The sequence below is a fragment of the Balearica regulorum genome, chromosome 3 (assembly GCF_011004875.1).
Source record: "Balearica regulorum gibbericeps isolate bBalReg1 chromosome 3, bBalReg1.pri, whole genome shotgun sequence".
Lineage (NCBI taxonomy): Eukaryota > Metazoa > Chordata > Aves > Gruiformes > Gruidae > Balearica > Balearica regulorum.
This window is the reverse complement of record NC_046186.1, coordinates 24336755-24361617: the sequence shown is the minus strand read 5'-3', so window position 1 is coordinate 24361617 and position 24863 is coordinate 24336755. Positions and strand designations below refer to the sequence as shown.

At 34.7% G+C, this 24863-nt stretch overlaps 1 protein-coding gene and 1 long non-coding RNA gene across 2 annotated transcripts in view; one reads left to right on the top strand and one right to left on the bottom strand.

Annotated features, from left to right (window-relative positions):
- Positions 1 to 24863, bottom strand: part of LOC142600924 (uncharacterized) — a 782912-nt gene that overhangs the window by 227533 nt on the left and 530516 nt on the right. The gene's annotated exons all lie outside the window — the stretch shown is intronic.
- CSMD1 (CUB and Sushi multiple domains 1) overlaps positions 1 to 24863 on the top strand; it is a 1232729-nt gene that overhangs the window by 1101924 nt on the left and 105942 nt on the right. The window contains exons 44-48 of the mRNA XM_075747278.1: positions 2582 to 2727; positions 4512 to 4592; positions 4748 to 4861; positions 15746 to 15934; positions 20143 to 20289. Of these exons, the coding sequence (XP_075603393.1) occupies positions 2582 to 2727; positions 4512 to 4592; positions 4748 to 4861; positions 15746 to 15934; positions 20143 to 20289 (677 nt within the window). The remainder of the gene's footprint in view (positions 1 to 2581; positions 2728 to 4511; positions 4593 to 4747; positions 4862 to 15745; positions 15935 to 20142; positions 20290 to 24863) is intronic.

Sequence of the window (24863 nt, the reverse complement as noted above, 5' to 3'; positions counted from 1 at the left end):
TGATTATCAAATTTCACTGTTCCAAGCTTTAGCTTTTGCTTAGTATCGCTCTTTAGGTTGTCATGTGTGGTGAAGAACAGTATAAAACAAGTTCTATGATTATATGAAAAAAAATATATATCAATGTCTGAACTCTTTAAGAATATTGTTCCAAAAGTACTTCGAAACTCAAACTCAGTTATCAATCAGATCTCCTCTAAGTGAGGCCAGGTGAGGTCAAAGTGGTGTAATAATCTGAATTATGCTGAATTATGTGTTCCACGAACGTATGAGGCAATATATGTTAGATTTTCTTAAATTACCTTAATGTCTTAATACGGCTGATAGACATACTCTCTGTATTTCTCAGTCCAGGATTTCAGCCCTTATACTACTATGTCTTTAAGCTTCATATGGTATGTTCCCCTTCTCTGAACTTGTATTTCCTATCCCCCAAACCCATCTCAACTTTGTGTCCCTCGACTGGAGGAAGAGAACTTAGGGCTGTCTAAATTCTTGTATAAGAATTTGCTGCACTGAAGGGCAGGCATAGATGAACCTGAAGTTACATATTTTCTCATCATGGCTAACCCTGGTCCTTACCCCACATAATGTACAAAGTGACTTATCTCTCATATATGCTACAGATAGTTTGGCACAAGCACAGTTTGCACATAATGTAGGATATAACTTAGTCCTGTGTGAGTCAGCTGCTCCCATCTTCTAGCTAGTCCACTATTCCTGTACCTATTGCTGTCTGGGGGAAGTTTTTTCCAGACAGCAATACTGAAGTCCATATAATATAGGGAAAACCCAGTCAGTTTATAGAGGTGCATAACTGTTTATGAACTGCCGTTTGGCTACCTCTGGTATTTGCATTGCCTATAAATCCAAGTCTAAAATGCATCAGAGGTTCTCCTCTCTGGCATGTGAAATAATAAAAAAAAAAGCCTTCACTGGTAAAAATCTAACTGTATTAATGACTTCTCTTTTTGCCTAAGCAATTAAGTCCTAAAATTATGTCAGCTTTTTGAACATGTTTGGCTGAAGTATGTGCTGAATTCCTGAATTTTTATATTCTTTCAATAAAGATTTTAAAGCCACTGTTTTACAGCTTATTTCTCTCCGTTCCCAATTGCCCATGAATTACAAGCATGCATTCTTTAGAGTTATTTTCTGAGGTATCGCTTATGGATAGCTCCTGAATTTGCTGGGAGGAGGCTGTTTAGTGTAATTTTGTTTAAAAGTCATTCATGTATATGCCATTCACTTCTGTTTGAAAAGTTAAATCTTAGTATCAAAGCTGGTTTGGTCTGTCCCATCCCCCCCCCCCCCCCCCCCCCCCCCCGGAATCAGACTTTTAAAATGAAAACCTAAGTAAATTATCAAGTTCCTATTCAATATTTATTACTTTCACTCTTGTTTTCAAGGCAGCAGCAAGAAGAAAATATATTTTTACGCCAAATCACCTATAGTTTATTTTTTCTTGTTGTCACTAATACAAGAGTAGAAATTGGATGCCTGAATAATCCTGAAAAACTTTACAAGAGAAAAATAATTAATTTAAATTATGTTTTAAAGATACAAGTTTTAAGTACAAATTATAGACATGAAATACATTCTTTTAAAGCTTGAACCAAAATTTGTCCCTACAGTGGATTTTTCTGTTTATAAACATATTATCTTGATAGATTTGAAATAGACAAAAATTAGTTAATACTTGGCTTTTAACAGTACAACTAAGGTGAACAAATATCCCTCTGCTTTAAAGACAGTGAAAAGTCAAAAGCTAACAATTTCCAGAGAGCTTCTATATAATCTCCAGCCTTCTAAAATACATATCAAAAAAGCTTTTTTATTCAGTTTAGATTCGTTACATGTAATATACAAAAAGACCAGAAATAAGTGTTGCAGGGCTCAAAAAATTCTTCAGTAATCAAAGCAGGGTTTTTTGTTCATTTATTTATTCTGCCTGTTCAGTCCTGAATGTTCTACATGATACTGAAAATGAATGCAGCCTGACATTACTGGAGTATATTTCTCTTTGGGTGTCTATCCTATTGTTCAGAAACACAAAACTTTTTTTTTTTTTTTCCTCCCCCCCCCCCCCCCCCCCCCCTTTTTTTTTCCTTAGAAGATACTTCTGAGTCTTTGAAATGAATTTAAATGGCAAGAGTAACTTGCAACTTCCACACCTCTGTATGTGCTAGTTATGACTAAGGACTTTAGAATCTGGGTCAAAAAAAAATTAGAAATATGATAAGATTACAAGCGTTTTCTAGATTATTTCTTTTTCAGCTGATGTGTACATGAGAATCTTTGACATAAGCAAACAGAAAATTTTAATCAGCCAATAAATTTTTTTGCCCATGAAAACATAAAAGCAATTGTAAAGTATTCCTTGTCTCTCAAAAGTATTAGGCTTTGAAGTTAGAAAGAATATTCTATGTTGCTACAAATAAAAAGAAAAAAACCTGATTTTGAATCATTAGGAATAACTCTTTTTACAAAAATTTAAACAGCTCTCCACAGAAAAGAGACTGTTAATTTAAATGTTAAGTACAGTATTTCTTCAGCTGATTTTTTATGTTTCCCTTCCTAGGGATGGTCCTGACCATAATTCACCTCAGCTGGGAGTTTTCAGTGGGAACACAGCTCTCGAAACAGCTTACAGTTCTACCAATCAAGTCCTCCTCAAATTTCACAGTGATTTTTCAACAGGAGGATTCTTTGTCCTCAATTTTCATGGTCAGTTTGCTTTATATCATTAACATCTAATTACCACAATCAATTTGTGAATTTTAAAAATGTTTCTTAACTTTGTGATGTACTGAATGATGTTAAATAAATTTACCATGATTCATAGGTTTGCTATTTTTTTAAACAGTATAAATTAGTTTTTAAAATAGCGCATTAAAAAAATCTTAAGAACGTTCATTTATGTCTTTGAATAAACTACATTCTATCTTTAATGTTAAGATACCTCGTATTGTGCTTTTATTTTTATTTTGCATAATATTTTGCATAATGTCCCATGGGTAAACAATGTGAACATTATTCATGTTTAATTGAATTCAAAGCAGTGATGTAGGCCATTGCTGAGAAAACCCTGCAAACTGGGCTCCCTGGAGACTGAATAGAAGAGTTTCCCATATTTGGAGCCCACATACTAGGAGATAGATATCTTAGTTCAGTGAACTCAAGGGCCTTACTGGACATGCATAGAAGTACAATTTTAAGTTCTTGGAAAATGTTATTGCTGGAATCCTGCTTAGTGTGTGTTTCTTAGGTACTTGCTGTTACATGTGTCTAAGGAGGTTGCAAAGCTTTTTTTCTCAGGTGTTCCCCAGAAAAACTAGTGCTATTTGGTATATATAATAAGAACTATATGTATGAGTTTGTGTGTATATATATACACATACACACACACCCCTATATATATATCAGAAACACCACACAAATACAGAAGTACATGGGAAAATACATATATTTTCTCCTCCCTGTGCTTGGAAGCTCTCCATGGATGAAAAAACCTGAAACTCTCCATGGATGAAAAACTCTTCATGTTTGGTTTTTTTGTTTGTTTTTTTTTCCTTCTTATACAATTGCTTTATAGTGATGGGTTATAGAAGCTTATATGGAAGATAAAGGCTAATTCCCAATCTAACTTCTCAAAAATAGCAAGCGGATAGAACTATCAAGTTATTAGGAGAGTTTGTATTCTTGACTATGATTTAGTTGCATGAAGAGGAGAGAATTTCTATAGTATGCACACTCTGATCACAATCTTAAATCTCTGGTTTCGATTTTTTATCCAGAAATAGCTTCTTCCACTGTTGTAGGCATTCTGCTCTATTTTAGAAACATGTCAGTCACTGTACTGGTCACCTTCCTTTTGAGATTGCTCACAATTTATTGAAACAGATTTGAAGAGCAGAGAAAGATTTTGTTTGAAAGGCATTGTGTTTGGGGTTTTTTTTTGGTGTAACATAAAATTATGATTATTATTACTACTATTATTATTTACTACTACTACTACTGCTGCTGCTGCTATTTCTTCTTAAAGTAAATATTTTTACCTGTATCCTGAAAAAGATTAGCTCAAAGTATGCTTAAATTAAGAATCAATATGACATGTCAGGTATCTGACAGGTAATTACAGATTTTGCAGGAAATCTAAGTAATCTGTGTTTGGTTAGCCCTATCATATAGTGCAAAGGTAGCTACATGAAACAGCAGCCCTGTAGCTGCAAAAATCTCATCATAAACATCACAAGTACATCCTAATCCTACAATGGATCTGTAACTATGTAGGCAGTGTAGTATACTATCTATACTGATAAAATTTTGGGGGTGTTTTTTTTTAGATAATATGTCATGTCATGACATTTAACTTGGAAAATGTTGTAACTGTGAGACCATGAGGTTCAGAGCAGCTTTGGGAATTTGGGAATTGTGATTAGGAAATGAATTTTCTGTAAAATAACTCTTAACAACATGTATTTAATCTTTTTTTTCACTTAAATTTGCAGCTTATCAGCTGAAGAAGTGCCAGCCTCCACCCACAGTTCCACATGCAGATTTGTTTACAGAAGATGATGACTTCGAAATAGGTGGAAAAATATTATCTCCTTTTCTTTCTTATGTTTTCAATTGAATTCTAACTAAACTAAACTATTAATATATTTCGTCTTCCACCTGAGATTTTGGTATTCTTCTGTTTGAGGGTTTTTTTTGGATTTAACTTTTTTGTCCATACCTTTTTCAGGAGATTTTGTGAAGTACAAGTGCCATCCTGGTTTCACCCTTGTTGGACAAGATATATTAACCTGCAAACTGAGTGCACAGTTGCAGTTTGAAGGATCCTCTCCATTTTGTGAAGGTAAATATACACTTGCATGGTCTGCATATCATTAGTATGCATCTTTTTTTTTAGCTTCCTATACATTAACCATCAAATTTATGGGCACAGTATTTTCATTGATGAGTAAAAGGAAAGTTTCCATTTATTTCTTCCATGTATAAGTGCACACGTTTTCAAATTGGTCCCTAAAATCTTTGCACAGACATTCAATTCTTTGGAATGAAAAGACAAGTGGCTTTAACTACTTAACTACACCATTAATGAAACACTGATTTCTAAAATTCAGTTAAATTATTTAACATTGTTTCATATCAAAGCAAGGTTTTCTTTTCACCCCTGAAGAGTTTTAAAAATATGTATTTAAATTAAGCTTTCAAAATAAAATAAGAAATTGTTCTCTCTACTTTCACAAATATATTGACATTGTACAATTAGGTCACATGAAAAATGTGTTCTAAAATAATATGTGGCAAATTTTAAATTTAAAAAATAACATTAATGTGTTAATTGGTTGACATATAAAAGAAACAGTATTAACAGTGGAATGTATATGCCTCAACTGAAGCAATTTGTGTGACTTTGTTTAGGACTATTCTGTTTTGAAATACATTGCTAAAGTGGATAGCTAATATTATAGAACAAAATTTAAATGGAAGCACTAAAAATCCTTCAACTATTCATACTATGTTTATTATTACAGTCTTTCAAACAAGGAATTTAAAAATTTAATATGAATATTGTTTAGATGTGCATTCATACACAATTTGCTCATCTTCATGGAAAACAAGTATATCTTGGAGATTTGTACTGAGTCCTCCAAATTATGTTTTTCAATAGATCCTGTTCATTATTTTTTCTTTAGTTTAGTTAAGTTTGTTAAATAGTGGATGGCAAAAAGTTTCTCAGATGTTGAAAAAGTGATCAAGAAACTGTCTGTAGAATTTTGACCTGAAATACCTAAAATTGCTTTGGTGAAAAAAAAGTTACTGACGAGGCACCATCATTGAAATTTTAAGGAATTCAAAAAGTGATCAGAAGTTCTGATATTCATAACATATTAACCAGGATTAGCTTTGATCTATAATATGTAATTATGGATGGAGCATCTTCCACATCAGGAGGGAACAACGTCCATATGCACAACAGGTAACACTGGAAGCACAGCAATTATTGTGACACTTTATTAATTGCTATATGCGTGTTTTCCTTCCTGTGACCCTGATTCTCTATTTCCATGATTTAAAAATTAATAAAGGATTCGTAGTACCAACTGCATCAGTTTCTTGATGTCTTAATATATTTGATGCATCTGTAAGTAATTTGTCCATAAAACTACCCATGCCCAAGTAAAGTTTTTATTTTTCCCTTTTCTTAACTTGTGCATGCAATAATCTGGGATCTGTCATAGATTGAGAGACAGGGACTCCATGTCCCTGTTTTGGGAGGGAAAGATTCAGTATTCATTTCTGGACCCTCACCATAAAATATGCAAAAGTAATGAGAAAATTCTGTATTTCTGTATATTTCTTGATCAGATAACACAATATTTATTGATGTTTGATTTATTTTTTTTTTCCCATCAGGGTATTTTAATAAGATGAGTGTGCTGCAAATCTAGCTTTGAATTTTAAGTTAACAGTAACAGCAGTAACTTATCTCTTGACTGCATCAGAGTATAAATAAAAAATGAGAGCTGAGTATAAACCAAACAATTATTGTAAAAACTGCAGAGATATTAGAAGCTTCTGATAATGATTAGCCATCTGTTAAACACAAGGGAGTAGTTTATTTCCAACATTTCTTGCAGAAGCTGTGGAAACTAGTCACTTGCTCTGATGGTAGCAACGCTTGTTGCTTTGGAGTCCTTTGAGACATTGTGGATGAATACTAGCAGCTCTGTATTTCCCTCACAGACTTTGTAGATTTTGTGATTTTCTTCCCTTTTTTCTATTTGTCATTCATTGTTTTTCAAAACTATCCTATATATTAAAGTTACTAGAATTTTACTATTTTATAAATTGTTCCTAATTGATTGTTAGGAACATCTTTACTATGCCTGTTTTTTTCATGAAAAGGATTAAATAACACAGTTCCAGTCAAGGAGTAGATTACCACCTGTTAATATCTTTCTGTGTTGTATTCTTCTAATATGAATACAGCAGAACTTTATAGGGAGGACATAAAATTAAATAACCTAGTAACAAAACAAAAAAACCCCAAACAATTGGAGTGATTCAGAGACAGAAGACAATGGAAGTGGAGGCATTAGGGTAAAGATTCTGGAACAGTTATTTTGGACAGACATAAGAGAGGAGTTTATTTAGATAACTTGGTATGCAACTGATTTCCATTCATCAGAGAATTTGTATCTTTAAATAAATTTAATTTTCCTTTCCAGAAAATAGAATTACTTGGTTTTATTCTTATCTCAGCCTCTCCAATACCTCTGTCTGTCTACATGGCTTATTACTATGGAGATAAATGTTGAATTGAATTCCTATCTTATGATAACACTCAAGCTTGTATTTATAAATATTTCTTCTAGATCATATGAAATATTGATAGATCATTTAAAAGTTGTGGTTTTAATTACCATCTTTATCGTGTTTACTCTTAGATAAATATATGAAAGTACTCATGTTACATTCTGAAAACCTAAGTGTCTGAAGGGGAGAAATACGTATTTCTGGATCAGAGCAGAAATCCCATATACCAGACCATATACCCTGTGTTCCATCTCTGGCACTGACCAATAATGATTATTCTAGTGAAGAACATAAGATCATTGCACACATGCAATTAATTAAGGCCTCCACCCAACTGTAGCTAAGCCACTCTTAAGCTAGCAATGTTCTTTGTACTTTGAATCTTGTAGGGCTATTTCTTCAATGGATTTATTCGGTCCCATTTTGAACCCATGTAAATGCTTGAAATCCAAAAGTTTTGTGCACAAAGTTGCACAATTTATTTATGTAATATGTGAAAATGTTTCTCCATTTCTCTGCTTTGAACTTTGCACCTGTTGTTTGCACTTCATGTCCTCTAGTTCTTATGGGGGAAGAAACAGTAATGAATTGTTCTCTATTCAACATATTTATGGTATGATTCTATAGGTCAGAAGATATTTCATACCTTTAATCATTCTTGTCATTCTTCTCAATACCTTTTCTAATTCTAGTCTATTTCTTTTGAGGTGAGGGAGTATAGAACTGCATTTATACAATACTGTCTGATCCTGATAGACTGGAAAAAAATTGCTCCTTGCTATGTAATTTGCATATTGTATTTCAAACTAATTTTTGGACTGCCCTCTTATATTTCTGCATTTTACCTGTAGTTTATAATTGTTTACATTGTCCCTACTTGGATCAGCTTCACATTTTTTAAAGATACTAGAAAACTTTTCATTCTCCTGAGCTGTGCCACTGTGTTGTAGTAGGCAAGAAATATATTTGTATGATAGAAGGCCAGATTCTAGGATACTCTATACCAGTCTGATGACATATCTGACAGGCAAGCAAAATCAGTCTCAGTGACCACTTCTACACCATTCTGAATGAATGACCTCCAGAGCAGCAGTAATCACACCACGCCATACTTTTCTTACAGCTCCCTTTCCCTTCCTGTCTGGTCTGCCTGAAGACAGACTTTCTCATAATGCTTGGTACCATGATAACTTGCCAGGTATTGTCTAATGTGCAGAGCCCTAGGCACCCTACAGAACATGCTTTCATTTTGCATGAATTTATGTTTACCAGTAGTTCACCATTTGTTATTTGTGTTTATACACTTGGAGCCTCTGCTCTCATCCAATCCTTATAGCCTCTAGCTACTAATTTCTTTCCTTTTTTGATTGCTGTTAGGGAAATGTAGAAATGTAAATTAAAGCATGATGAACATTGCAACAATAAGAAATACTCCTGTATTGGTCACAAAAATTGATGTACTAGTAAAACAGCTAATTGGCATTATGTGTAAGGTAGAGATCTCTAATCTGGCTACTCAAAACACTTGAATTAGAGAGGTGGTGTGATAATATCGTCCTTCTGTGGTCATAATATTTATGCATAAAAAGAGAAATCAAAGATGGAGACATCAGAAGTAATATTAGAGCTAAGGCAAAAAGCTTAGTCAGACCTTTACCCAAAAAACTGAATCAGATTTCTCCAAGAGCCAGGACAGGTAATCTGTTTCTTGAAACTAGGATATGGTGAGAGTGTTATGCTGTCCTACAGAATTACTTTTCTCATGACACTGCCTTACCAAACTCAATTACCTGCAACTGTGTAACATAAAGATTTTTGTTATTGGCTGTTGTTTCTGAAAGCATTGCCTGTATGTATGAATTTATGCAAAGTAACGAAAAACAGTACTTGGAATTTACATGTGCAACAATATGATTAAAAATTAATGTTATATAGATTGCTTATGTCCTCCAATATGCTTAAACCATTTTTTAATATTTATTCCTGTTATCATTCCAAACAACTTTACAATAGCTACTTTTAAAATTCATGGTATATACTTATAAATAAATGATAATTAAATATTTTCCAAGGCCAAAATGTCTAATTCCGTGCTTTGCAGTGCAAATTTTCTTGATTAGTAAATTTCACATCAATTACTAAACTTCTAAATGTGTAGGGAGTTGAATCACCCTGTAACTTAGGTGACAGAAGAGAGTCTAGAAAGTATCAAATATAATGCTGAAGAAAATAACGTTAATGTGTTAATTGGTTGACATATAAAAGAAACAGTATTAACAGTGGATTGTATATGCCTCAACTGAAGCAATTTGTGTGACTTTGTGTTCAGGACTATTCTGTTTTGAAATACCATGCTAAAGGGGATAGCTAACATTATAGAACAAAAGCATCCAAATTGCAGATTTTTGTTTTCACTTGTTGTGTGTATTATACCAAGAAAATAGCACTGTAGTTGATAAATATTAGTTATTAGTGGTATTGGAAAATGGATGTGCCTTTTGTTTTACAGAGCAAGGTGAAGCAGTCTCACTGTCTCAGTTCTCAATTTTATGTCTTTAATGATGTGAATCTTATAGAAGTTTAGCATCCACCCTAGAGACTAAGTCATGTAATCAGCAGCTAAGTTACACTGGGGGTGAGCTGGTGAGTAATTCATTATGGTGGAGAAAGAGAGCCATCAAAGGTTGCCAAGATGAACGTTGCCAATTTGCCACCTAACACTGTGGTGCAGCCAGCCTCCCGAACTGCAAAGGAACAATACACTGTCTGCCTTCTCCTGTCCCTGCACTACTAAAGAACTGTTCCTCTCATAAGTCCCTGTGGTATATCTCCTGTGAATGACTAAGATTGGAGGGGTCCTCTCATCCAATGACTCAGCCATAGGAAGTGAATGTTGGCCACAGGAGGAGTTAGAACTATAGCTTGCTGTGTAAGGAGATTTGGCCACTTCTGCTCTAGAACAGGAGAGGTACTGAGCTGTTTACAGCTTAGAAAGACATAAGAGTTTCATTTTTACCTGAATTTTCTGCCCTAAGAATATGCTGAGGGAGGCCTCACAAGACACTATTTTTGTCTCAGTACCACAGAACAATATTTTGTATCTTCTTTCAGCCTTTCTATTACTATTTGCACTGATTTATATTGGAGAGGTTTATTTTTTTTCACATGAACAGTACTTCTTCCTTTTGGAAATTATTCTGTTAGTAAAGTTTTGAGTCCACTAACTGAATACAACAGAATATATGGAGGAAAGAATTCCTACAGAAATCCTGCATTGATCTGTTTCTTATGTTGTGTATGTCTGGCAATTTGTTCAAGGACATTCTCTGACCTTTGAGCTGTTGATTTTTAATATTCACCCATCAAAGAAATGCTCTTAATTACAAAGCAACATCATACTTTTCCTTAATTACGAGAGAAGGCCATGAGGAAATGTCTGCAAAAGAATATTTTTCCCCTGTGGTAAATAAATTAGTTTCAGGTCCCTTCTTAAGAATCAGTTGTGAGGAACGAGAAAGCTAGCAGCAGTCTTTCTCTGTTATTGATAATTTTATCTGCTTTTGAAACAATGATTTTTTGTTGTTATTTTTTCAAACCTAGCAAACGAGCTAGCTCCTTACCTTTCTTTCTGCTTCTCTTTTTGTCTCTGATATCATTTACAAGAAAAAATAGATGATCTAAGAGCAAAGCAGGTGAAAGAAAAAGGCAGAAGTAATTTCTGTAGGTGTTTTATCTTTTTTTTTCTCCCTGCAATTTCCTAGTCCTGTCTCTTTTTCATTTTGCACACCATTCTTACAGTGGTCAGTTCTCATCTGGAGCACTTTCAGAGGTTTCTGAGATGCTCACAGTCAAGGTGTCTGTGCTTTCTTTAGTGTAATTGTCTGTCTTCCTATTCTATGACATTTATTTTTCCCAAATGAAACTAGCAATTTTCACTTCTCTGGATTGGTGACTTACTTCTATTTTTTAACTGCGTTTCCATCCCTGGCTCCATTTCTTTCACATACTTGCAATGAGTTTCTTTAGTTACTGAAGAATATCTCAATACTTTATGACAATGTTCTGTGGATCACCGATCTCAGGTATTTCAAACTGCAATTTTGAATCTTACTCTTTCTTGAAAACCTTCCATCCCAGATTCCAAAAACTTTATATACTACACTAAGTAAACACAAGTTCATGCAGCACTTTCTTAAGAAGATACTTATAGTGCACCTTTTTGGAAATGATACCTGTGGGAACTTAGATGAAAGAGCACCCATATAAAGAGCTGTGGTAATAATCTTTTAGATTAAGCCAACTGTAAAATTTTCTGGAAGAATGTACCATCACACTTTCCATTTTATGAGATCACCTGGCTTTAGTTGTGTCTGGACTGCATCTGGGTAACAACTAGATTTTGTTTGCAGGCCCAAAATCTGAATGACCAGTAAATAATTTGTTTCATGAGTAATTTGGCCAATGATCATTCCCATAAGTTATAGAATCATAGAATCATAGAATGGTAGAAGTAGACCAGGTTGCTCAAAGCCCCAACCAGCCTTGCCTTGAATGCTTCCATGAAGGGAGCATCCAGAGCTTCTCTGGGCAATCTGTTCCAGTGCGTCATCACGCTCGCAATAAAGAATTTCTTCCTAACATCTTATCTAAATCTACGCTTCTTCAGCTTAAGGCCATTACCCCTTGTCCTATCACTACATGTACTTGTAAATAGTTCCTCTCCAGATTTCTTGTAGGCCCCTTCAGGTCCTGGTAAGCCGCAATTAGATCTCCCTGGAGCCTTCTCTTCTCCGGGCTGAACGATCCCAACTCCCTCAGCCTGTCCTCATAGGAGAGGTGCTCCAGCCCTCTGATCATGGTGGCCCTCCTCTGGACTCGCCCCAACAGCTCCATGTCCTTCTTATGTTCTTCTCACAGTTCTTCTGGAACTATGAAGCTGGAAAGGTGGCTTCCCAATTTACTTACTAGGAGATATGTATTTCTGCAGGCAGGTGAAAAATAAAATGAAAAAGGCTCCCATTACATTGTTCAGAAGGACATAGCAGAGGGTGACCCAATGGAAAAATATAAGTGTATTAAATATACTAGCTTTATTAAGTACATATATTAATTAATATTAGCCAAAGTATATGAAATAAGAGGATCTTTAACAGCCTTCTTTTGCCCTGGGTTCTCTGAAGTCAGGGATGAAAACAGGAGGAAAAGGTGCTCCATTTCACAGTGTGGCTCTGCAAGCAAAGGATGTTCCTCACTGAGGCAGAAGAGCTTGGTAACCAGCATTTTCAATTTCTAAGGTGAAAACTTTTAAAGTCACATACTAAACAAGCAATTTGTATTTTACATAGGCTAAATTTCTCAGGTTTTAGATATGGCATGTTTAATAAAAAACACTGCAGAGGTACTTACTACAGTCCCATATCTTCCTTCCAAATGTCCTGTGCTTTGCAACTACTTTTTTATTGTATTGAGCTGATCACAGACATTTCTTAAAGCACAGTTTATCCAGAGAAGTGATATTTTTCCAGTGTTGAAAAGAATCACTGTCTCACTTGCTGTGAAAAGTCTGACAGCATTACTGATTTATCCAGGATACTTGTAATTTACTGCTTTGAAGAATAGCTCTTAATCCACGAGTTGTTCTAGTAGACTTTAAGATTATAACAAATATTCCATTGAAGCTGATACTTGATCAGTAAAAGCCATCTTCTCTTCTTAAAAACAGCCTTGTAGCATAAGCAAAGGATGCTTCTGGGTAAAGCAGGTTGTGGAACTGTGTCATGTCAGCTACTCTTCATAACTGATGAGCACTTTTACTGCATGTCTGACAGGAAATGCTACGTAGCTAGCCAAACTTCTGCTCATGAATAAGTCTCATGTATTTAACTAAGGGAAAATAGTTATCATTATTCATCTGACTATGTTTCTGCCCAAGGTTGTTCTATGATAATTTGCTGGTTTACTTGTACATGCTGCAGATTCATGAGTCACACCATTTGTTGACTGTATTTTTTCAAGTTATTCTTCTCTTATTCTGAAGAATATAGGAAGTCAAAGTAACTGTGTTTTATTTTAAGATAATGAGAAAGAGAAGCTACTATCATTAAACGTGTACAACACCGTATTCTTACACAGAAGCTTGTGTGAAATTTCTGGGTGTAATTTGGCTACAGATGTTTCTATCTCAAGAGACAATCCCTGAATTAAAATTGTCAAAAGGATTCTTACTACTTTAGATACTGTTACCACATAGGCTTTCCGTCTCCCAGGATGTCTTCTATAGAAAACAGCTTCACCTCTTAGAGATACTTTCTGCTACAGCCAGTGCTGTCAAATAATAGCAGAAAGGGACACGTGCCAAGGAAAATTGTTTGCCATTTTTTCCCCAGCCCACACCTTGTTCTTCCTGCTTGATGGTATATTCTCACTTGCATATTACATCCCTTCTTTTCACAGGCTGACATTTTTCTCTCTAATTGAAGAAATTTTTAGCTAAACAAGATGAGGGGGGGAAGAGGAAGAGAGGATTTAAAAAAAATGTAATATTTCTTCCTGCATTTGCTGGCATTGTAATGCTACATTTTGTCCAGTCTATTAGCGCAAAGAAGAAAAGGTTATGACAAAAATGAGTAATAAGTAGTTTTTACTTTTTCTCACTTTCCCCCTTTCTTATATCCCTAAGTAATCAGAGTGGGGTTTAGATAATTTATGCTATAGTATAAATAAATCACAACTGAAGAAAAATTGCCCTGAATTTTGTGCTGAAGGCTCAACCTATATGTCAGATCTAGGGAAGTATTAGAACAGTCAGAAAAGAACTGTTTTGATTTTTTTTTTTTTCCCCTAAACTTTGGTGCCATTAAGAAATTGATAGTCCTCACAAAATGAGTTTGTAAGTTAAGTTTGAAACTCATCTCTTTCTCACTTAGTGTATCATCATTTAAAATATTCTAGAGAATCTGGGACGGTGAATGTAACATTGTATTGTCCAACTCAGGTGTATACACTTTCTCTTACCTTCCACATACAAGTCTAGAAAACTGAATCTAGCTTAGAGAAAAGACAGAAATAAGCCACCTTCTCAAAGGTAAAGGTCTATGCACTATGTAGGAAAGTGGTGGTTAATTTATATGTGAATTAATTGATAAAATTACTATTTTATTTCCATTGTCGCTTCTGGTGGAGGGTTCAGATTTGTCCACAGTGTATGGAACAGAAAATAAAGACTGGACATGTTTGATAGAATATAATTTCCTTCTCTACCAGTATGCTCAATTTCTCTGAGAAGAGAAAGATAAAGTCCTAACCCTGTTTTCCAGAAGTTTACAGCAAAATTCTTCTTGACTACAACTGAACCTAAATTTCACCTCCAAGTTTGTAGAAGGCCAGCTAAGGAAAATGGTCCAGTTTTAAATGTTTGTTCCTGATAGTTATGTGTGTGTAACATGTTTTTTCCCCTGATCATTTTTTCTTTGTTATGTTTTTCACCTTTCCTATAGCCTTTAATTTATGCAAGTACTTGGGTACTGTGCCAGTCAGTTTCCAGGAATGCATTTCTGTCAAGATATATTTGTGAGTGTTACACAAAAAAAAATTGTTAAAATGCACATGTATTATGAAACTGTATATAAAATGTATCAGACTTCAACACCAAACAGACATGAAAAAATCAGTCCTGTATGAGAGGCAAAATGTTAAAGAAAAACAATGACCAACAAAATAATTTCTTAATCAAAACCAGTATTTAGGATATAATTTTTACAACATTTTAATATAATATACTCCTTGTCATATGCAGAGATCATAAACATCTATGAATATCAGGTGAAACTGTTTGTAAGATGTTATGAGCTCAGAGTTTAAATAACAAGGGGAGTGGTTGCTGAGAAGGTCTTACTTGGATGAGTTGGAGTATTCTGTATCCAAAATAAACCCTTTGTCTGCACAAAACATGTATGAATGATCTGGTGTGCCTAGAAGCTCAAATATGTTTTTGTGTTCATGTAATAGACTTCATTCTTAAAGGTGGGTGTTTTTTTAAGAACTCAAATAGAAGACTGCTACCATTTCCAAATAAAGTTTTACCAGAACTTTTACCTCACCTATGTGAATGATGACACCAGCATATGTGAATCTCTTGACTGTAAACCCTCTGGGCTATGACATATTTCTAGATGAATGTTTTACTATAATTAGTATTCTGTTTATAAATGCAAGTTTTATAAAGGTGGTCCTGTTTCTCTTTGTGCTAATGGGAACTTTATTGTTCCTTCCATCTATAAGATGATTTAAACATGTTTTCATTTGGAAACGGAACCTGAAGCATACATATCTCTGAAAAATACTATTTTTTTTCATGGAAAGGAAACACTTTATTTCATTGCTATTCTTGTTGTTGTTCTTGCTGTCTCCTTTTTAGCACAATGTCCAGCAAATGAAATCCGTACAGAATCATCAGGAGTGATCCTTAGTCCAGGTTACCCAGGCACCTATCCCAACTCTCAGACCTGTTCTTGGACTATAAAGGTTGAGCCAGGATATAACATCTCCATCTTTGTAGAAATGTTTCAAAGTGAAAAGCAGTTTGATGAACTGGAGGTATTTGATGGTAAGAGAGATTTAAATTCTATCTAACCACAAAAGAAAAAATATCAGGTCAAATTGAGCTTGATTTCCAGTTGTTGGTTTCATAATGCATTGATACATCTGAAACTGAAATAATAGTCTAGTATTTGTATCAGTTTTGCCTTAAGTCTAAATCTGTCAGCCAGTGAAAGTTTTTATAGATGTATTCAGGACAAAGAAGCTTTTAAATTTTCTTAGGTATTGTTAGAGGAGAAGCAGTAGCAGCTGCAGCATTCCTATGAAATTCATATGGTTTTCTGTTTCCTGGGATATGTATGGAGGTGTCTGAAAGGAGAAGTTAACATGCTGTTTTGTAATAGATCATTTCTGATGAGGAAATATTTGGGGGTATAATTCCATTTGTCCAGTATAATAAAATTCTTTGAGGCTAAATACTCAAATTTGAGTTCAAATACCCAGTCTACTTTCTCCATAGCATAGCAGAACCAGTGTGGTACTGCATTTGAATATATCCCTGTTGAAGAATTTGACCATCTGTTTTGGGACAAAGAGTAGAGAAATGACAAAACCTCAATTTCTAGTGTTACTCATAGCAGCAACCTCTCAAAAGGCCCTATATAATTAACAAGCTATTCTTGTTTTCTCCTGAATTCTGAGCTTATTATAACTTCTTCTGTTCTCATTGATTGATATTTTTATTTATTTGGAGATCATTATCATATGTTCCCTCGTTAACCAAGAATATATGATAACTAGGATAGAACTGATTAATATTCACTATGGGTGTTTCGTAACGTGAAAAATATTAAAAGGTCATATGTTTTGAGGTATCTCTAAGTATTTTTCTTAAGTAGTAGATTTTTAATGTCTAAAGTTATTAAATTATTTTCAATTTTTGATAACAACATTCTGAAAAGAACACAATATTTTCCATTCTTTTAAAAATGTCAGTTCATTAACTTGTCTTTTTTTCTTTATAATGTCTGTGTTGGTCCTTGTCAGATTAGTGGAGAAAATAGTCTGAAAAAATCTATTAAGACTGTCTTTTCCTCCACTCTATTTTTTATTTCACATTAAGACAATATGTAGTGAGCCTGGAACTTTTCTAGCAGTCTGATCACTTTGTTTTCTTTTGAAAAATTCTGTTGAAACTGCTTAATGTTCCTGATGAAGATTTTTGTTTTCTTTCTTATACATTTCAGTTTAATGAAACCAGATTATCAGTAATAGATCTGAGAGAAGAATTATCATAGTTACTACATTTTTAAGCATTGTCATTTCATGGCATGAAATCCCATTCTTACAAATTCATCTCTAGTGAAGCTCTACGGAAGTCATTTTTCTACCACCTACCAGCAGACTTAAATGAGAAAGATAATGGCATATTTATAACCTCTCAATATAGTGCCATGTAGAGGTTCCTGAGCTAGCTCTCAACAAGTTGATATTCAAATATGGCACATTGCAGTGCCTTGGAGAGATACTCGCTTGTGTCCCTGTGGCCACATTAGCAATGTGCTTTGCTATGTTAATTAGTTCTACATCTCAGCGTGATAAGTTTGTTGGGGCAGAAGGCAATGCTGATATGGCTATACTGTTTCCAGCAATGGATATAACTCAGACTAGTTTGTTCAGAGCTAGCTTAGGTATTTCCCTGTATTGCTGCATTTTGCAATAAATATATGTCATATCCTGGGACCCTCTGTGATCCAAAACAGCATACCTTTATTTAAATTAGTAGCACTGCACTGATCTATATACACCAGGCAAAGATACATCACTAAACTTTATGCAGAAACTATGTAAAGATTGGCAAGACAACTTTTAGAGAAATAGTATTTGCTAAGGCACAGGTCTCTCGTTACTTTATAAGGCAGCTTCAGAACGCAAACCAAAATAGTGACTACACGTAACTGACTACATTGTAAATTATGGTGCTTCAGCAGCTGGATGATGATCACTACAGGTATCCAGTCAGTGACCCCAGCCTGGTCAGCTGGGAGCAGTAAGCTCATTAGCCATTCACACTTATCATTCAGACCCTTAGGAAATCCCATCTGTATTCTAAACCAGAGAAGCCATAAATGTACCACGAATATAATTATTAAAGGCTTTTGAACTTCAAAACACTATATTCAGGCTATTTACACTGAATGGCATTCATTTAATGCAACAAATATTCTTTGATTATTTTTTCCTCCCTGAAATAAACCAACAAAATTCTGTCATTGAAATAGATGGAAATGTTAACTTTTACCTAATATTCAGGAAAGCATTATATGACATGTCAGCACACCAGAAGTTGAGTATTTATTTCCTTATACAGACAAACTCTGAAATAATAATTCAAAAATCAGACTCAAGAACACCTAAGTCATACTGCTGACTTTCCTGACCATCATCGGGAGAGCTGCCGGCTAGGTAAGGTACAGAAAGTGAAACTCAACTTCAGGAAAAACAAAGCAAACTAAAATACATTGAATCATTCCTCTGATCTCCCAATGGCTAAAAAATACAGTGTGGCATGTGGTCCTGCAAACTAATTTGTGATCACTAAGAAGGAAAGATTCTCACCTCTTTGTATGTAGGAGATCTTTATTTGTAATTGCACTCTTTGAGCCTCTGTATTTGAGAATTTTTAAAGAACATACACATTCTAAACTGTAACAAGTCAAGTGCATTAAACATTTTAAAAAGCCCAGGGTGAAGCACAGAGAAACTGAATGAATTGTCATGTTCTAAATATTTTTTTCAGCAAAAATAGGAATTGACCTTAGCATTCCTCATCATTTATCCTGCACTGTAATCATCAAACTGTATCTTCCTAATATGAAAAACAAACAAGCCACAAAGCATTTTGATGAGGGCATGCTGGGCAACCTGTGCCTAAAGCTATGCTTATTTGTTCTTATTTTCTATATGTATTTATTATTTAGAATTTATTTAGTAATACTTATTTAGTTGTACTGTTGTCATTATGGTGACTGAACTGCAGTTCCTAAGAGCTAGGAGGTTGGCTTAATCTTTATGGTTTGCTGTGGCTTCTATAGACTCCCTGTTGTACCTGAAATGCCCCAATCAGAAAATATACTTATTTTTTATTGAACTGGAGGGGGAGAAGGCTGACAACAATTGTATTCAATTTTTAGGTGTCATTTGATTCAGTTTTATTTTTGTGTTTTCATGTAACATAAGAATTGCTGATCAGTCTGCAGCTGTTCAAACTCGGCAAAAATGAATGAAGCAGCCTCTTTATTTGAAATAGCTGCTGTGGCCAAGATAATGATGGTTGAACATGGCTTTCCTAAACTTGAAAAACATGGCGCAAAAGGCATAGTGAGCATATGAAAGGGAGGAGTTCAGCTGGAGAAAACATAACCTTAATATGGAGGAAGAAGACGCCATTTCATGTTTTGGAAAGCTTTCAGTTGGAGATTGGTTTGATATATAGATTTTTTTTTTTTTCCCCTCTTGCATATATATTGTTTTATTATATCATTAGCCCCCAAATCATTATTTGTGCTTCTACGGTTTTACTGTGGTGAAGATATTGGTCTAGTGCCAGGACATATTTTTTCAGCATCCTGTATTTACCATAAGTACATATATTTTTTACACTAAAATGATACTATAATCAACACACTATCTTTTAACAGAATTGAGTCCTAATGAAGTATGTATTGCAAATTCTTAGCACCTTTACATATAGGTATTCCACAGTGAAACTGTGATGATCTTATATGTGACATGGCATTTTTAGCTCATGTGTTCGCTATGCAATATGGTGGTGTTTAAAATTATACAAGCTGTATAATGTCAAAGAATGTGTAGGTTTGCTACCTCTCACAAGTTGGAAAAGAGCTTAAATAAATAATAGATATAAAAGGACAAGGAGCAGAAACATTACCTCATTCAAAGTAATTGTCCCAAATAGAAATGAATTTTTAAAAAAATCCACTATTTTTTCAGTGTTTATGGCAAAAACATTCACTGTTTTATATTTCAGCTTGTTTATATCAAGATTTTTTATTGTGCTGTCTGGTGAAAATCCAGAACCAGATGGATACTTCAAATAGAGATCTGTTAATTATTGCACAGGCAACGATGTGTCACATTATTTCCTATTCTTTCTTTGTATATTCACATTCATGGCTGAGTTAAAATATGGAAAGGATTACTTAAACTGGTAGTACTTTAACATTGAAGTCGTTTCTTTATTCATTTCTGAAGGTTCTTCTGGGCAAAGCCCTTTACTGGTTGCTTTAAGTGGAAATCATACTGGACAACTGAACTTTACAAGCAGAATGAATCAGCTGTATCTTCGCTGGTCAACTGACCATGCAACCAGCAAGAAAGGGTTCAAGATCCGTTACTCAGGTAACTATTAATGATTTCCATTAAATTATACTTTGTGGTTACTATTTAGCATCAAGTTAGGATTTGTAATATAATGTCTGTTTCTCTGAAGATAATTTATTATACATTTTGAGGATGTCTAATCATTTTGTTGCAAGTTCAAGGTAAGCACAGGACTTGGACTCTCCATTTTTTCCCAGTTTGCCAAAGATCTCCAGATTAATACTTCTCCAGTGAATACTTCTCTCTGCAACCTGCTATCTTGTCTTACCAGACCTGGAGCAAGGCCTTTGAAATGTAGTAGAAGGAATAGCCCTCAGATTTACACAGAAATACTCAAGAGTGAGAATTTTTGATCCTGAAATGGTATGCAGTAGTCCACTTCAAATTCAGTACAAAATTATTAGGTTTACATTTTCCTTGAGTTGCAGTTCACATCTCTTCTTACTATGCTCTTTTTCATGTAAAATAAATGGAAAATTGGAGTGGGGGGGTGGGGGGGTGGAATACCTCACTTCTTCAGCAGGCTGTATGTGTATCTGGTGTTGTGATGACATGAAAATATGTAAATAGTCTATCTAAATAGTGTTACACATTATCTCCCTTACTAAGAGAAAAAAAAAACAGTTACCAATATTGCAATACTGGATTATACTCTATGTGTAGACATATTGATCCTTACTAGTTTGCAGCCTTCTTAAAATGTTTTCACACATATATCTGCAGGCACATTGCTCCTAAAAGGCTTGGCTTAGGGCTCAGTTTCATGATGTAAATGGTGAGAGAGGTGACACTTACTGTCTGTTGTTAACATTTCCTTTTCTGTGTTTGGACTTGATTAGCAATGTAAAGGTTGTGTGTGTTAATTTTGGTGGCTAATAATTGTCAATATAAATTAAGTAGAGAAATGTTTTAGATGAACGTTTTAGTAGAATATTCTAGAAGAATGTTTTATCAAGCACCAGGTATCTCCCATGTAGTCATGCTAAATGCCATTTAGGGAGATGATTTTCACAGAGCTCGTTCCTTTCCTGTACCATCCATGCACTGGCTGTCTAACCTCTGGAAAGTTTCTAGTGTTACTGAAACAGAACAGGGCTCAGAGCATAATAATGATGGTTGTTTTGGGGACTTACGAGCTATGAGCAGAACTATGAGCAGTCAGGAAAAAAAAACTCAAAACAGTTACTAAAAGCATGATCTCCACCTTGCAAGCAGCCTTTGGAGCATTACTACAGACAAACTGAAACTGAGTGATGAGGGAAGGGGAAGTTGCTTTCAAGCATTCTGGAGATTTGTTTAGTTTTTCATAGGGAAAAAGCATTTGCAGGACCTTCGAGATGGACTGAGAGTGTGGCAGAAGAAACAATGAGAATTTGTTACGTGATAACCCTCAGATGTGTGGCAGGGCCTTCTGTCATGAATTTAAAGTGAGGAAGTAATACCAGGGTTACAAGAATAGAATTCATGTAAAAGATTTATTTTGTAAGTATCAAATTATTAAGGAGACTGATTTTTAAGGAATGAGAAACTATTTTACACCTGTGTGTGTACACAAAACATGTTTTTCAGTAGTGAAGCAGTGGTCTGTCTAATTGCCTGGCTCAATTCATCAATTATTATGGCACTAGCCACAACTAATAATAAAATTGGTGGACTGGGGAGAGGTATGCAACCCTTATGGCTATGGTTTAGGAACAAACAACTGTTTTGCTTTTTCCGCTTCACTAACAGTCAGTGCCTGCATTTTTCTCTAAACTTCTGTACATTTTACATGAGATTCAATGGAAATAATCAGCATGAAAGAAGAGTAACACTGAGCGGCAGCATAAACAATTGGATTTGAATCTTAATGAGGGAAAGCAACATCATGAAAGTAGGAAAAATACAAGATGCCAAAAAGGCTATTGATACCATGGCAGCTGTGACTGAGCCAGCAGGCTTCCTCATAATGAAGACCTTATTGAAATGAATTACTACCCTCCCCCAACCCTCCCCTTCTCCAGCTATGCCTGTGCACAAAATTTTGCAAATTGTAGTTTTGTCACAACTAGATTTCATTTGTAGATACAAATTTTCTTCACTTTTAAAAAGTGCTAGAAACTTTCAGAAGAAGGCTTAATATTGCCTTTAGCATATGAGCTAACTTGTGCAAGCTAATTGTCTAATATTACTTGTATGTTTTTGTATCTTAAGGCTTTTTGCTAGATCTTAGTAGAAAAAAGCTATAGCATTAGAGCAGAGGGATATTCTTTTAAGGACTTTGAATATTATAGAGGCACTAGCATAATTTTAGTGTAAATAATAATTTTCCTAACTGCACTAACACCTAGATATTAAATGTTCTCTTCCTTAATCTAGTAAGTATCTGTATAGTATAGTGAAACTAGGAGGTGAAGCATCAGTTAAAACTTCCTGCAGCACTAGGGAAGTAATCCCTTTTCTCTTTGAATGGTATGTAGTATGGTAAAATCACTAAAATGGATGCCAAAAATACAAGGAAAAGGTATTGCATGCTGAAATACCCTTTTTTTTTCTTTTTTTTTATTCCCCAATGCTTGCTTGTTGTTTTGTAGTGCTTGAACTTGACTTCCTGGTGTAGCTGGGTTCAACCAAAACTATGCAGTTTAATACAAATGGGGAAGATCTGTGAGTGCAGAAAATGGAACTTGCTGAGCCCAGGCTAGGAAGATACCTGAAGAATCTGCTTCTTGGCTTTTTTTCCCCCTCAATAACTTATAACCTTTCATGCACATTCCTACCCAAGCAAGATAGCATAAAACCATAACAAAGAAGAGGTGGATGATTTTCTTTTTAAAGTAGTGGTGGAAGGAATGAAAGTGCATTACAGTACTTAGCACACCTGCTGGAGATGCAGCCATTTGGGAAGCAGAAGGGTACTTAGCTTGCTACTTTGCAAGTTGACATTACCTCTATAATATTTACAGGCTTTTGTTTAACTTTTGGTTAGTCATTCAAGATTAAATAAGGCAAGTCGTTACTCAGCTAATTTGTAATTGGGTGTGAGTAGAACTGTAAATATATATATATATAAACCCCCACCATAGATCTCTATTTTACCTTTATTCTGCCCTTGTAACCTCATCTGTTACTGCAAAAAGCTTAATTCTTCACCATTCATCATGTTTTTAAGCTTTGTACCTGTGAATCAACTGTTCCTAATTCCTCTCAACTTCAAGTCAAAAGAAAAGGCTAGTGATTTATTTGGTTTTGTCTTTACATTTTCCAGTAGCCGGTTAAAAGTGGCAAGGGAATTGTATGAAGAAGTTAATCAGACTGTTTATAATTGTTTCTTCTGTGATTCCTAAACTTCTAGATGGTGATTTGCTGTAGTGAACACAGCAGGAAAGTCACACAATGGAGGTTTACATAGTACTTTGAATCAAGAGCAATATAAGCAGTATCATTTGTAAATGTTGAACCATCAGTAAGAACACCTGTACTATAAATAGCAGGTTATTTAGTCAGATATTTAATTTTTGATGAGGCAGACATTCACAATTATATCACTAAAGAGGGAATAGACCCTTTAAAATTTACTTTGCTGTTTTCATACTGTTTACATGTTAGATTTAAACTGCAAAAGAAAAAGAATGGCAGCCCAACCCTTTTTTGTTACTTGGTCGAGTATTGTTCTCCTTTTTGATTCTGGCTATTTTAAAGTGGAAAATAATATATGGAATGGATGGTCCGTTAATTAAGGAAGTGGTTTAGTAATCAGAACAGTCATGCTTAGTTTTCTTGTGTGACCTTACCTAATCACTTAAGCCAGTGTCTGATTCTTAATTATAAAGTAAGAATGTCTAAAGTGAGAGTGATAGTAAACGTCTGCCTCACTGGATATTTCAAGAACAGCTGCACAAAGGACATAATGTCCCCTGGTAATAAGGTGATGATGGCAAACAAGTTTCCAAAAGGGAAAGAAGGAAGCAGTGGACTAATCTGTTACTTTTTGTCTGTCAACAAAAAAGTCTAGCATATAAGCTAAGTAAAGGCATCATGGAATTTGAAGGGAGGCTTTTTGTTTGTTTATAGTTTCAAGCATGGGACAGTGTTTCAGTGAATACTTATAAGTATCTTTTTCATATAATTTTTTGGACTATTGATCAAAGATACTGCTGGGAAATTAATCCTTTGCTAAGATAAATTCTTAGAGAAAATGTTGTATTATTCACTGTAAGACTGAGATTTACAAAATCGTCTGGGGGGTTTGGGCATCCAGTTTCAAAGGTTTTTAATTTGGAATTGGGAATTATTTAATTGAGCTTTCCATAGACAGAGTGCCTCAAAAAACTTTGAAAAAATGTCAGCATGAATTTTTAAATGTTCCAGATTTTAAGAGAATATGCTTTGTGAAAGGAAGAATATGATCCTGCAAATGCAAAATCAGTGTTTATCTGTGCTGCTGTCCACACATCAGTTGACTAGTGATGTGTGATTTAGCCAGGCAGTTATTACCCTGTTGGTCTTCAGTTGCAAGTGACAAATGGACATTGTGATTATAAGTGAGCTGAAAATGTTCACTGTGTTGCCTTGGAAAAAAACACTGATGCTTAAGAGGCCTTGAAAGAATG